Raw genomic sequence first — 12261 nt, 5'->3', positions numbered from 1 at the left:
CCCAGACCAAACCCCAGCCTGAGAGTCCAGGTCCCAGGGTCCAGCTGCCTGTGTGATGCTTTCTTATTCCTGACAGAGGTGGTGGAAATACACATGTAAACACTGAACTCACAGAGGTGGTAAAGGTTTGGCATCCAACCTGCAAACTAGAAGACAAAAAGGAGCTGAATGGAAAAGAGGTCTTTACATTAAGTTTAAAAGAAATCTCACACTAGAAAGCCCCACTTGGGCAACTTTATTTTAAGGTCCCTTGTCCCAGAGCAAAACTAGCCAGATTGTCAAATGGGAAGTGGCAGCCGCACTGGGTGAAAGTTGGTAAAGCTGGACCATCACCTTGTCGGTGTGCAAAGCCTCCTGGGAGAATCTGCAAAGGAAGTTCTGCCTCCCCAACTCCAGGAGCTGATATCCTGAGCTGGTGAAGCCATTGCTATTATTCTGTTCCAGTGTCTCTGTATCTCACCCTCATGACCATTTGCTGAGAAGACAGAAATATTTCCTTAAGAAATCCCTAGAGCCCCCCTTCTTTAGGCTCAAAGTTCATGGGAGAAACTGGGCGGGGGAAGCAGGCTTTTGATGGCGAGACTTATGCTAATACTTGCAGGGCCTGGGACAAGAGTATAGAAGGAGAAGCCACACACTAAATGTTTTAAATCAAGACAGGAAACTTAGATGAAGTATGTTCTCCTATCTTGGCAAACATATCCTTGAAATGATCGGGAGAGTCAGATTTGGATTTAGAGCCTCGGACCCCTCGGAGTGCCGGACCACAACATGACAGTGTGGAGAGAATCTGCCCCAACGCCCTGGTCCCTTCCATTCTCCCCCTACGTCTTGCTTCATCACCGTGACGGACCTCTCACACACGGACATGGACACCGCAGTCCAAACGTCCAAATTCCATTCAGATAGCCATGTTTGGACCTACAAATATGCACACTTGAAGCATGGTCTATCCCTGGGAGAACAGATCATGGAAAGCCTGAAGAGACCCTGGAAGGGGACTCAGCAGCCATTTAAACAGAGAATTCTGGGACTTCAGGTCTCCAGAGACTAATCTCAAGGAAAGGTTTCCAGGTAGCCCCGCAGATTTCTCGACCCATGGGAATGGTTGTCACTGGAGGAGACCCAGGCAGAGGTCCCTCTTGCCCACAGCTAAGCAGTGTATATTGATGGGGACCAGAACTGAGCCCACTGTGTCATCTGAGCTGAGACTGGTTTGAGTGTTTAAAGAAAACCATCCATTATACTTCTAAACACTCTATAGCCTTCCCAAGGGCTGGCTCTCCATCACCTCCTTTACTTCTTCATCTGTTCTAGATCAGCCACACCCAGGATCCTGGGGGCCCTTCTGCATTCCCAGTCACCCCAAAGCCAAATCTCCAAGCCCCTCCCAAAGCTGTCTGTTACAAGCACATCCTCCCTGTGCCCCACCCCCCATCTTGACATCTCAGATTGATGCAAACTCTAGCCACCAGCTGCATTGTCAGCAAGGGTTTCTTGATCCAACTTGGGCGTTAAGGGACTGACAAGGTTAGTGTTGATGGCTTGAGGTCCCCTTACTGAGAAAGCCAGCCAGAAGTGATGCTTCACCTGTCAAGAACACTGAAAACCCAAAGTCCAAAGTTCAGGGCCAAGTGCGAGGATGTACAGAAAGGTGTGTGTTTTTACTTGTCATTTGCGACTCTAATGATGGACTCACCTTGCCCGCTCTTCCCTTTCTCTTACACCTTACCTACCTACTAAAGGAGGAGTTCTTGCTTGGTAAGTGGATATAATCCGCAAAGACATGAGAGAATTTATTAGAAGCCACTCGAGAACCTTAGCTACTTTCTCCAGGGGGAAAGGACACACGCAAATATCCGTAGAGAGCTTTTTTTTTGTTTGTTTTCAGTCAGACAATTTGACTTCCATTTTTTTGTCCCCCCACCCTTTCTTTTCCCCTTTAGTTGAAAACTACTAAAATATCATTTTGTGACTTTGACTTTATATTAAAAAAAAACCCTCTCATCTTTATTTCATTTCTTTTCCCCATGTGATATTTGTTTAGGGTTCTATTTGGGCAACTTTTTCTTTAAGAGAAAAAAAAATCAAATTCATTGAAGATTTGGTTGACATTTAAAATTTTGGCTTTATCTCCTTTTGTCGTTTTTAAGTTTCAAGATGTATTTTTTCAGGCCCATAGCTTCCTTTCTTTCCCCCTACCTTTCTTTATTTTTATTGTTGTTTTAGGTTAAGGGTGTTTACACACACCCCCTTTCTTTTAAGTTGTCTCTTTTGTTTGAGTTAATTCATTAGAAATTTTGTATAATTTCCTTTTTCTTTTGTTTAATCTGGATCGCATGCTTTTTCTCTGCATGATACCTAAATCTTCCAGTTATCCTAGCAGGGGGTTTAAAAAAAAAAAAAAGATCTCCTTTCTGTGGTATTCTTTCAGGAATTTGTGCTTTTGTTTTTTGGCGTCTCTTCTTTCCTCTCCTCTCTCTCTTTCCTTTCGTTACAGTGCATCATGATGGTAAACATTTCTTGGTTATTTAGACGCAACCCACAGGCCCGGCACTCAGCAGTGTCCAACGGGTGTTTTTGCTTTCAGATCACTGGGTCGGGGTCTGCTGCTGACCTCTTTACCAAAACAGCCAGCCCGCTCACCACCTCCCGAGGACGCTCCCAGGAGTATGACTCAGGCAATGACACCTCCTCGCCACCCTCCACCCAAATCAGCTCAACCAGGTCTCGGGGTCAAGAGAAGGGGAGCCCCAGTGGGGGCCTGAGCAAGAGCCGGGACCCCAACAGTGGAAACACCTCTGATTCAGGGAACTCCTTCACCACTTCCTCACCCCAGAACAAGGGGGCCACTTTGGAGAACCTCTCCCCCACCAGCAGGGGCAGAGAGTCAAGGTTAGTGCACCTGGATGGGGGGAGGAGTTCTGACTGAGCTCCACTATCTCATCTCTCACCCTGGCACTGCACCCCACACACACACACACACACACACACACACTCGAAACCAGGAGACTTTTATTTGCAAAAGAGAGAGAAATTAGAATAATTGAGGGGGGGAAAAGCAAGGAGATCAGCTTCAGGTATAGCTGGCTCCAGGGTCTCAAAAATGTGTCATTGAGAAGTTGCCTTCCCCATCACTTCTCTCAGCTCTGCTTTCCCACTCTTGGCTTTATTCTCAAGCAGATCTTCCCAAAACATTGGCAAGTATGCCATCCAGTTAACATCCTGTCAATCTAGCCAGCCAATGGAAGGGAAATGCCTCTTTTCCCAAAATTTCAGCAGACGATCAAGGCAAATGCTCACTGGCTCTGCTTAGTCCAGCTTGCTCACCCAAGACCACACACACTGCCCAGAGGATGCTGTGTTCTTGGCTAGAATTTGTCACATGCCACCATCAGAGCTAATGAATCTTCCTGTGTACACTAAAACTGAAGGAAGTCTGGTTCTCTGAAGGGAAAGCAGGGTACTGTTAATCAGAAGGAGGAATGGAAGTTGGGCAGGAAAAAAAAGATGTCAATTTTATCAATAATTCCAGGAGAAAGTCTTAACATTAAGTCACTATCATTTAAAAATATACCACAGTGTTTACTTTAAAGCTATTATGCAGGAAATACTGAACATAGCAAGAACAGCAACAGTAACAGAAACTATTATTTATGGGGCCCTGACTAAATGCTAGGTATTATGCCAGGTGCTTTCCACAGATAATCTTCCTTAACTCCTTCCACAACCTTTATGGGATAGGTACTATTATAACTTTCTTTTAGCTAATGGGGAAACTGAAGCTCAGAATAGTTAAAGAAACTCAGTTAATAAGGGCTGGTACCGGGACTGAAAACAGATTTGTGTCTCCAGAACTGCAGTTAAGCCTGAACAGCATCTAGCAGGTACCTGCTTAGTCTGATCTACATGGACAGCAGGATTAAATAATGTAGACCCAACCTTGCACTGTGAAATATAAATGATCTTTAAACCCATGGCTGTTTATGTCATGTCAGCTATGAGCAGAGGGCAGAGTGGAAGAGACGTCAGTTCTAAATCAGGGGAACCATAGACAGTAAAAGCGGGGACTGGCAAGGGACCAGGGACATGGGCTTCAGAGCTGGACAGATCAGGATTTGAGACTCTGGGTGGCCTTGAGCAAGCAACTTGCCCTTCTGAGTCTTCTCTGTAAATAAGGGGTAATAATAGTACCAACTTCCTAAGGTTGTTGGGGGAATAAATGAGATGATGCTTGTGAAGCATCCAGGATGCTATGAGGCTCAGCATGTTTATTCCACAGCTGTGTATTGATGACCTAGGACATAATGTCTCAGGCTCTGTCCTAGGTGCTGAGATACAGTGTCCAGAGAGACATGAGTTCTGTCTCCAGAAAGCTTGGTGTCTGGTGGAGGGAGATAACAATTATAAGACCAAGCAAGCCATCTAGGGGTTGGGGAGGCATTGGGGCTGGGGGTTGTGATAACACATTGGAGGTGACACAAGCAAACCGAAGGGAGTCGAAAGCCTGAAACCACGAGTAGGAGTTGGTCAAATGAAGAGGAGAGGGAACAGGGTTCCAGGCAGTGGGCATGTTCTAAGGCATGCAGACAAGGAAGGGAACACGACTGTTCCAGGAGAAACAAGTAATCCATTATGGCTGAAGTCAAGAGAGGAAAGTGCCAGAGCTGAGACTGGAGGCTGAGCAGGGGCTGGGTCACGATAAACCCATATTAATGTGATTTGAACTTGACCCTTGGCCCAATCCAAATGAACATGTCCTTACTAAGAACCAACAGGAATCCAGCATGGCTCTAGGCAAGGGGAGGGTATGACAGGACCCTGTCCTTTGTGTGAGTTTGCACAAGCCTCTACCCTTCTTTAGGTCTCCATTCCCCCATCTATAAAATGGGCTACACCAGTTTCCCAAACTTAAATCAGCCAGTTTTTGAGCTGTTCCATATCCAGGTACTTCTGTTACTTTTATTTACTTTAATAAACTCACTTTTTAATACAAGGAAACTTATAGTACTATCTTAAATAGAAAATTTTTATCTCTTGTCCTAATAGAAGGCACCTGTGAAAATACATATGATTAAAACAAAGTATTTAATTTTAGTTACAGTTGCCTACCCAAGGTTCTGAGTCTCAGGCCTGCTCTCTCTCTTTGCAAGTGTTAAAGGACACAGTAAAAACCCACTAGTACCCAACCCAGGTTTTCTCATTAATATAATCAGAGGGACTGAAAAAGACAGGAGAGAAACTAAATCTTGCACCATGGGATTGGATCACACCCACCCTGCCCCCTCCCCTTTGGTGTGTTTTCTACTCTATCTCTGCTCTTCTAACATCTGTGGTCTGGGAAATCTTTCCAGAGGTAGTAAGAGGGGGAAAGGTGTCGGCGGGGGCGGGGGCAGGGGCGGCGCTGGTTGCAAGAGCACCACAGCCAAGGCTAAGGTAGGGAGGTGAGTATCAGCTCAAGACGCCCCCAGAGCAGTGGGCAGGCCAGTGCTAACAGTGGTTCTCCCCCATGCAGAGGATTTCAGTCACCATGTCTGGAATGCACCGAGGTGAAGAAGTCCAATTTGGTCCCATCCACAGACCGGAGATCCCCCATGAGAGGGTGCTCCCGAAGCTCCTCCTACGCCAGCACACGCTCCTCCAGCCACTCCTCCCGATCCGCAAACCCCAGAGCCTCCCCCAGGTACACCAGGAGCCGATCCACCTCCTCTGGGAAAAGGTGAGTGCAGTTTGGACCTAGAATCTTCAGCTAGCTAGGGTAACTAGAGATGTCCTTTCAGCCCCAAGGAACAGGAATGGAACAGATTTGAGTTCAAATACCCATTCTATCCATTACTAGCTGATGGCCTTGGGTGTCAGTTAACCTCTCTGATCCTTAGTTTCCTCCCCTACTGAAATGAGAACTGTAATATATCTTACCCTGAAGGATTGTCCTGAGGACTATTAAACACTTAAATCAGTACTTGGAACATAATATCACTTTTGATTGCTGTTACTGTCATGAGGATCCACTAATGTGTATTAATTATCTTCTGCTGCACAAAAATTGCCCCAAGGCATCCCTGGTGGTCCAGTGGTTGAAACTCTGTGCTTCCACTGCAGGGGGCACAGGTTTCATCCCTGGTTAAGGAACTAAGATCCCACACGCCATGGAGCACAGCAAAAAAAGAAAAAGAAAAAATGCCCCCAAATGTAGCATCCTTATCAGTGAGTTTTGACTTCATTCCTGAATCTGTGGGTCAGCAGTTTGGGCTGGACTCAGCTGGTGGGTTGGCTGGGGGCTGGCTTGTTTGGATGACCCCAGCTGATTCATCTCTGCTCCATGTGGCCTCCCATCTTCTAGCAGGTTTGTCTGGGCTTGTTCATGTGGTGATGGCAGGGTTCCAAAAGAGAGCAGTAGTATGCAAGTCCTCAGCCTAGAAGAAGCATGATCTCTTCAGCCATTTCCTTAACCACTGCAAGTCACAAGACCAATCCAGATAGATACAAGGGATGCTCCTTTTAGTGGGAGGAACTGCAAAGTCATCTTGCAAGGGGCATGGATACAAGGAGAAGAATTGGGCCCATCTTTGCATTTTACCACTCAATGCCAATAACCATTGGCTATTACTTGATTTTCTCATGTGGAATGATATAGCAGAATGCAGAGACATGAGATCTCAGGAATTGGAAGATTGCATCCAATCTAATCAACCCATGGCTTCATGGAGTCCAGCGTCCCTCTACAAACAAGAACTTTCAACAGCAACCAGACTGTTTCTCTGTTGCAACCATATAATCAAAACACAGTTACTTACATGTAGGTGTTTACCTCAAGACCAGTTCATTCAGAATAAGGGGGCAAGGAATTCAACATGATAGAGTGACATAAATAGAAGAAAAAATCAGGCAAAATGGAAAATGAGAGGGAGAAATAGAATTAAATCAGGAAGAAGGTTAACTCCCAAAGGCAGGTCCTACCTTTCTGTATAGTCAGCCCTCTGTACTTGGGAGTTTCACATCCCTATTTATGAAAGACCAGTGTATTCAATGTACTCTGCCATTTTATAAAAGGTTCTTGAGCATCTACAGATTTTGTTATCTACAGGGGCTCCTGGAACCAGCCCCCAAGGTCCTGAGATTATGGAGGTGTGCCGCCAATGTGACTCTGAGCTCCCTGGCAGATGAAAATGGGAAATTGTTCCTTTACATTATAAACAACAAAGATAAAAATTGAACTAGTTGCCTGGAAGAGCAGTTATTTCTGATTTTTAAGTATGAAAAATGACTCATCTGGTTCCACAGAAAAAGGACAGTATGTACCACAGTGGATAGAAATGCCTGACATCCTCTCAAAGTGTTCAAACACATGTTTCATCTTCACACTCTTTACTGACATCTCTCAATAGATGGGGAAAGAGCAAGTGGGAAAAAGCGAATTTTTCGGGGGCCACAGCTGGACATCCTGACCTAGGACCTATTCCTTGTCCACACGCCTTTCCTCACCCTGGACAGTATGTAAGAATCTTGTCCCAGAGCGATAGTTATTATGATCGCCTAAGAAAGTAGGACTTCCGTGGCAGCTCAGAGGTTAAAGTGTCTGCCTGGAATGCGGGAGACCCGGGTTCGATCCCTGGGTCGGGAAGATCCCCTGGAGAAGGAAATGGCAACCCACTCCAGTACTCTTGCCTGGAAAATCCCATGGAGGGAGGAGCCTGGTAGGCTACAGTCCATGGGGTCGCAAAGAGTCGGACACAACTGAGCGACTTCACTCACTCAAGAAAGTAGGAAGGGACTAAGGAACACATAGGTGAGGGCAAGTTAGAGCAAGACTTCTTTTCAAATTGAAAATAGATAGGAAAACTTGGGATAGTGTCCCCCCTACTCATCCCTGTGCCCATGGCAGACACTGCTAACCCATCACAGTGCTCTTTCCCACTGAACACAGACATGGCCGCATGGTCCCTCCCAACCCTAGCAGGAATAACTAGCAGATCAGGCCATCAACTGTGAAGTGAAAATTACTTGAAAGACTGAGGAAGCAGGGTAGATGTTTCCGGGAAACTGGTGGAGAAACGAAGGGATTGGCTTCTCTAAAAGTGGGAGGCATTAGCAAGAGGGAAGAAGTCTGGAAACAGCATAGAGGCTAGTAATTTGGATGCACGCAGCATGGTCCAGCAGAAGTCAGGAGCATCTTGTAGCCAAACAGACAGTGACTAGCTGCGTGACCTTGAACAAATCACATCATCTCTCTCTGCCTCTGCGTCCCCATCTATAGAATGGGATAGATAACAGAGTCTAACCCTAGGAAGTGCTGAGGATTAAATGGGATAATATACACAAAACATTTAGTTCAAAATCCGGCACATAGTAAAATACATAATAATCATATAATAATAAACATTTCCTGTGTGCTGGCTGTACACAAAATGCTAAGTAATTTACCCTAATTGACTTGTTTAATTGACAATTCTAATTGGGTAAGTACTTTTGCCATTTTACAGATCAGAAAAGTGGCCCAGATAAGTGAAATCACCTACCCAAGGCAACACAGCTACTAAATGGCCAGGATAGGAAGAACTCAATAAAGGGAAGTTGTTGATAATAGTTATTATTAACCATCCAAAAGGGAGGGGATTTCATCCTCAGGTAAGGGCTTGGGTTCCTCCGCCTGACCTCCAGAAATAAAAAGGCCCGGTGACCAGCTGAATGAAACGCTAGACAGACGGGGCAAGCCCGGCGGAGCTCAGCAGGCCCCTCAGCGGCTGTCTCCTCTCCTCCAGGTCCTCCTCGCGCTCTCCCAGCTATTCCTCCAAGTCTGGCAAGAGAAGCCCGCCTAACAGGAGCTCTAGGTCGCGCCGCAGCCCAAGCTACTCCCGCTACAGTCCCAGCAGGTACAGGCCCCGCCCCCAGGCACTGACCCCACCCCCCTCGAGCTAGGCTCCACCTCCGGCCATGCTCCTTTGTTCAGGTCCAGAATCTGCCTGCAATGCAGGAGACCCCGGTTCGATTCCTGGGCCAGGAACATCCGCTGGAGAAGGGATAGGCTACCTACTCCAGTATTCTTGGGCGTCCCTGGTGGCTCAGCTGGTAAAGAATCTGCCTGCAGTGCAGGAGACCTGGGTTTGATCCCTGGGTTGGGACGATCCCCTGGAGAAGGGAACGGCTGTCCACTCCAGGATTCTGGCCTGGAGAATTTCATGGACTGTATAGTCCATGGGGTCACAAAGACACGACTGAGCGATTTTCACTCCCTCACTCACTCCTCTCCCACATCCTCTCCCTCGAGCATCATCTCCCTAGCTCTGTTCAGTACCTCTCAGGTCAAGCCCTGCCCGCTCATGGATGGGAAGATGACTCAGCATTCCTAGTGGTTCCCTATGTCCTATCCGAGCGGCGGTGAGGCTCCCAGAACCCCCCTGCATCCTCATGTACTTACCCCAAACCCTCAGCCATACCCCGGAATTCATATCCCCAGCCCTCGGCCTCTTCACACAACTAGTACTACCCCACATCCCTATATCCAGAGCCCCTAATTCTCACTTCTTACTCGGCACCTGGGCTCACCCACCTAACCTTCATATCCTGACCCCTGCAATGCCCACCTTCAAAGGCTGACACCCCTCCCCACGCCCAGCTGCACCCCTCCTCAGTAGCCAGTCATCCACGTAGACTCTCCCATAGCTATGCTATCTTCCCTCCGGCCTGCCTGGGGGCCCGTCCTGACCCTGTCCCTTGCCCCAGCGGGGTAAAGTGGGCAGGAGGGCAACGTGGGTACCCTTCTCCCACACGCTCACACCGAAAAAACCGGGGCAGCCTCAGCTCCCCAGTAACCACCCCATCACCGTACCCCTTCAGGGAGCGGAACCCCAAGTACAGCGAGAAGGATTCGCAGCAACGCGAGCGCGAGCGAGCTCGGCGGAGACGTCGGTCCTACTCGCCCATGCGGAAGCGCCGGAGAGACTCCCCGAGCCACCTGGAGGCGCGGAGGATAACGAGGTGAGGCCAGGAAGCTCGGTACCACCTCCACCTCACTTGCACGCCCTTCCCACCCGCCCACCCGCTGGAGCCTCCTTTGGGCTGCATTTCAGGACTGTAGGAGCTCAGGGACCTCCCCAACCGCTGGAATGAGGTTTCGGTTCAAAGCCTGGGGCGAGTCAGCACCCCACGACCCAGAGGGCTTGCCAGAAGGGGGCGGGCGCGGTGGGCGGGGCTCGAATGAGGTGGCAGGCCAAAGGGAGGAGCCGGCCTGAGGAATCGGGTGTGGCCGGAACCTGCGGAAGCTGCGGGGATGCCGCATGTTGGGCTGGGCCATAGAATGGTCTGGCCTTGCAATGGGAGACGCAAGCAACGAACTGAATGAGGACATTGCATGGGGGTGGAGCCAGGCAGTGGCAACAGACCTCCACCCTTAGACCCATGCACCCAGATGCAAGGCTTGAATACAACTGTAGGTTGTATACTCTGAACCAAGTGTAGAGAGGGCGAACAGGATTGTTTAGGTACCAGAAGCCGGGGGGGGGGGGGGGGGGGGGGGGGGGGGGGGGAGGCGGGGGCGAGTGGGGTGCGCTAGTGGGTAAGGGGAAGACCAGTATTTTGGAGAGGAATCTTGGCTGTGCCACTTTCCGGGTGAGCTGGGAAAGTCTCTTCACCTCCCAGAATCTTTTTTTCACCCATGAACTGCTGGAGGAAATAACTCCTAGAAGTGTCAAAAGGATAAAATGAAAAGGGGCAAAGAGATATGAGTGCAGTTTACACACTTAAATGCAGAGCACTAAGCGCACTGTGTGCCACTGTGATGGACTGGATGGTCAGACTTGGTAGGTAAAGATTTCTGCAACAGGTAAAGTCTCAGATGAGAAAAGCCCCAGAAGAGAATCCTCAGGCCTTGACATGGAGAAAATGGCTGAATGCTGCCCTAAAAGCGGCTTTTGAAAATTGGTGGGTCTTCCTCCTGGTCCTCCAAGGGTCAGCTCCTCAGTCCAGAGACCCACAAGGGAAGGAGAACCCTGGCTGCCCATGCCTCTTCATTAGAGATGACCTGAAGGAGAAAAAAGAGCTTGTGCCCCAGACAGTAAGGCAAGGTATTGGTGTCACCTCTCAGACGTCTCACTGAACAGCCTGCCTTGGTCTGGGACATGTGGTGGGAGTCCTATACTCACTGCCTTGACTTTCAGAGGTATCCTTGGAGTGGACTTGGAGGAAGTCTAAGAAAAAGGGACTGGTGTTTCCAAAGGCCCTCTGGGTTATGTACTCAACCCCAAATAATCCACCTGAGTGAATCCATTCAATGTTTTCCAAGCTTCCATCACCCACCACTTTTGCCTTGTCTGATTAAGTGTACTGCTTACTTAAATTTCTTTGAATAGATACGCCTTTTTTTTTAGGTCCATACATTTATTTCAAAATGAAACTTGATACACTACAATAAATAGAAAAATCAACCTCTTTTGCCATAAATAGAAGGTTCTAGTAAAAATAAAAATAGCAAAACAAAACTGTGATTAAAGTTGAGATGTAGATTCTGGGGCCAGCTGGATGCTCTCTCTGAGCCCAGCCTTGAGATGTTAAAAAAGCGAGATTATCACTGTTCAAAGCATATCAGCTCTAGACTGAGACCACCTCCTTGATGTTCTCAGGACTACAAGAGAAGAGTAACAGGAATTTTTTGCCCCCTAAGGAGCTGGGACATATCTCCTAGGACAATGCCTGTGCTCCCAGGATTGCAGCTGGGAGGAGTCCTGCCCTGACACTTTCCCCCTCTGATCTCTGCAGTGCCCGGAAACGCCCCATCCCGTACTACCGGCCCAGCCCCTCTTCTTCCAGCGGCCTCAGCAGCACCTCCTCCTGGTACAGCAGCAGCAGCAGCCGCTCAGCCAGCCGAAGCTACTCCCGGAGCCGCAGCCGCAGCCGAAGCCGGAGCAGGACCCTCACTAGCAGCAGCTGCAGCTCCCGCAGCCCCAGCCTGGGCTCCCGGAGCCGGAGCCGGAGCCGGAGTCGAAGTCGGAGTGGGAGCTACAGCTCAGCAGACAGCTACTCCAGCACAAGGCGCTAAGCCAGGGCCCTCCCGTGAGCCCACTGCCTGTGGAGCCCCTTTCACTCTGGCAGCCTCCCCAACTCCCCAACCACCCTGCCTTCTCCTTGGTGACAGACAGCACTGAGGGCTCCCAGGCCCTGTCCTTTCTGCTCTCCTGGGGAAGAGGAAAGGAGGGTGTGGGGGCTTCAGTCTCCATGTGGAGCTACTGGGAGCCTCCACCACACCCGCTGGGGCTCAGCTCAGGC

At 48.8% G+C, this 12261-nt stretch overlaps 1 protein-coding gene across 1 annotated transcript in view; it reads left to right on the top strand.

Annotated features, from left to right (window-relative positions):
• The window catches only part of SRRM4 (serine/arginine repetitive matrix 4), a 169427-nt gene extending 157393 nt beyond the window's left edge, over positions 1 to 12034 (top strand). The window contains exons 9-13 of the mRNA XM_052655011.1: positions 2591 to 2895; positions 5516 to 5719; positions 8763 to 8873; positions 9838 to 9978; positions 11755 to 12034. Of these exons, the coding sequence (XP_052510971.1) occupies positions 2591 to 2895; positions 5516 to 5719; positions 8763 to 8873; positions 9838 to 9978; positions 11755 to 12034 (1041 nt within the window). The remainder of the gene's footprint in view (positions 1 to 2590; positions 2896 to 5515; positions 5720 to 8762; positions 8874 to 9837; positions 9979 to 11754) is intronic.
• Positions 12035 to 12261: the final 227 nt, after the last annotated feature.

Source organism: Budorcas taxicolor, chromosome 17, assembly GCF_023091745.1.
Source record: "Budorcas taxicolor isolate Tak-1 chromosome 17, Takin1.1, whole genome shotgun sequence".
In the NCBI taxonomy this organism is placed as follows: Eukaryota; Metazoa; Chordata; class Mammalia; order Artiodactyla; family Bovidae; genus Budorcas; species Budorcas taxicolor.
This window is presented reverse-complemented; position numbering and strand designations above follow the sequence as displayed.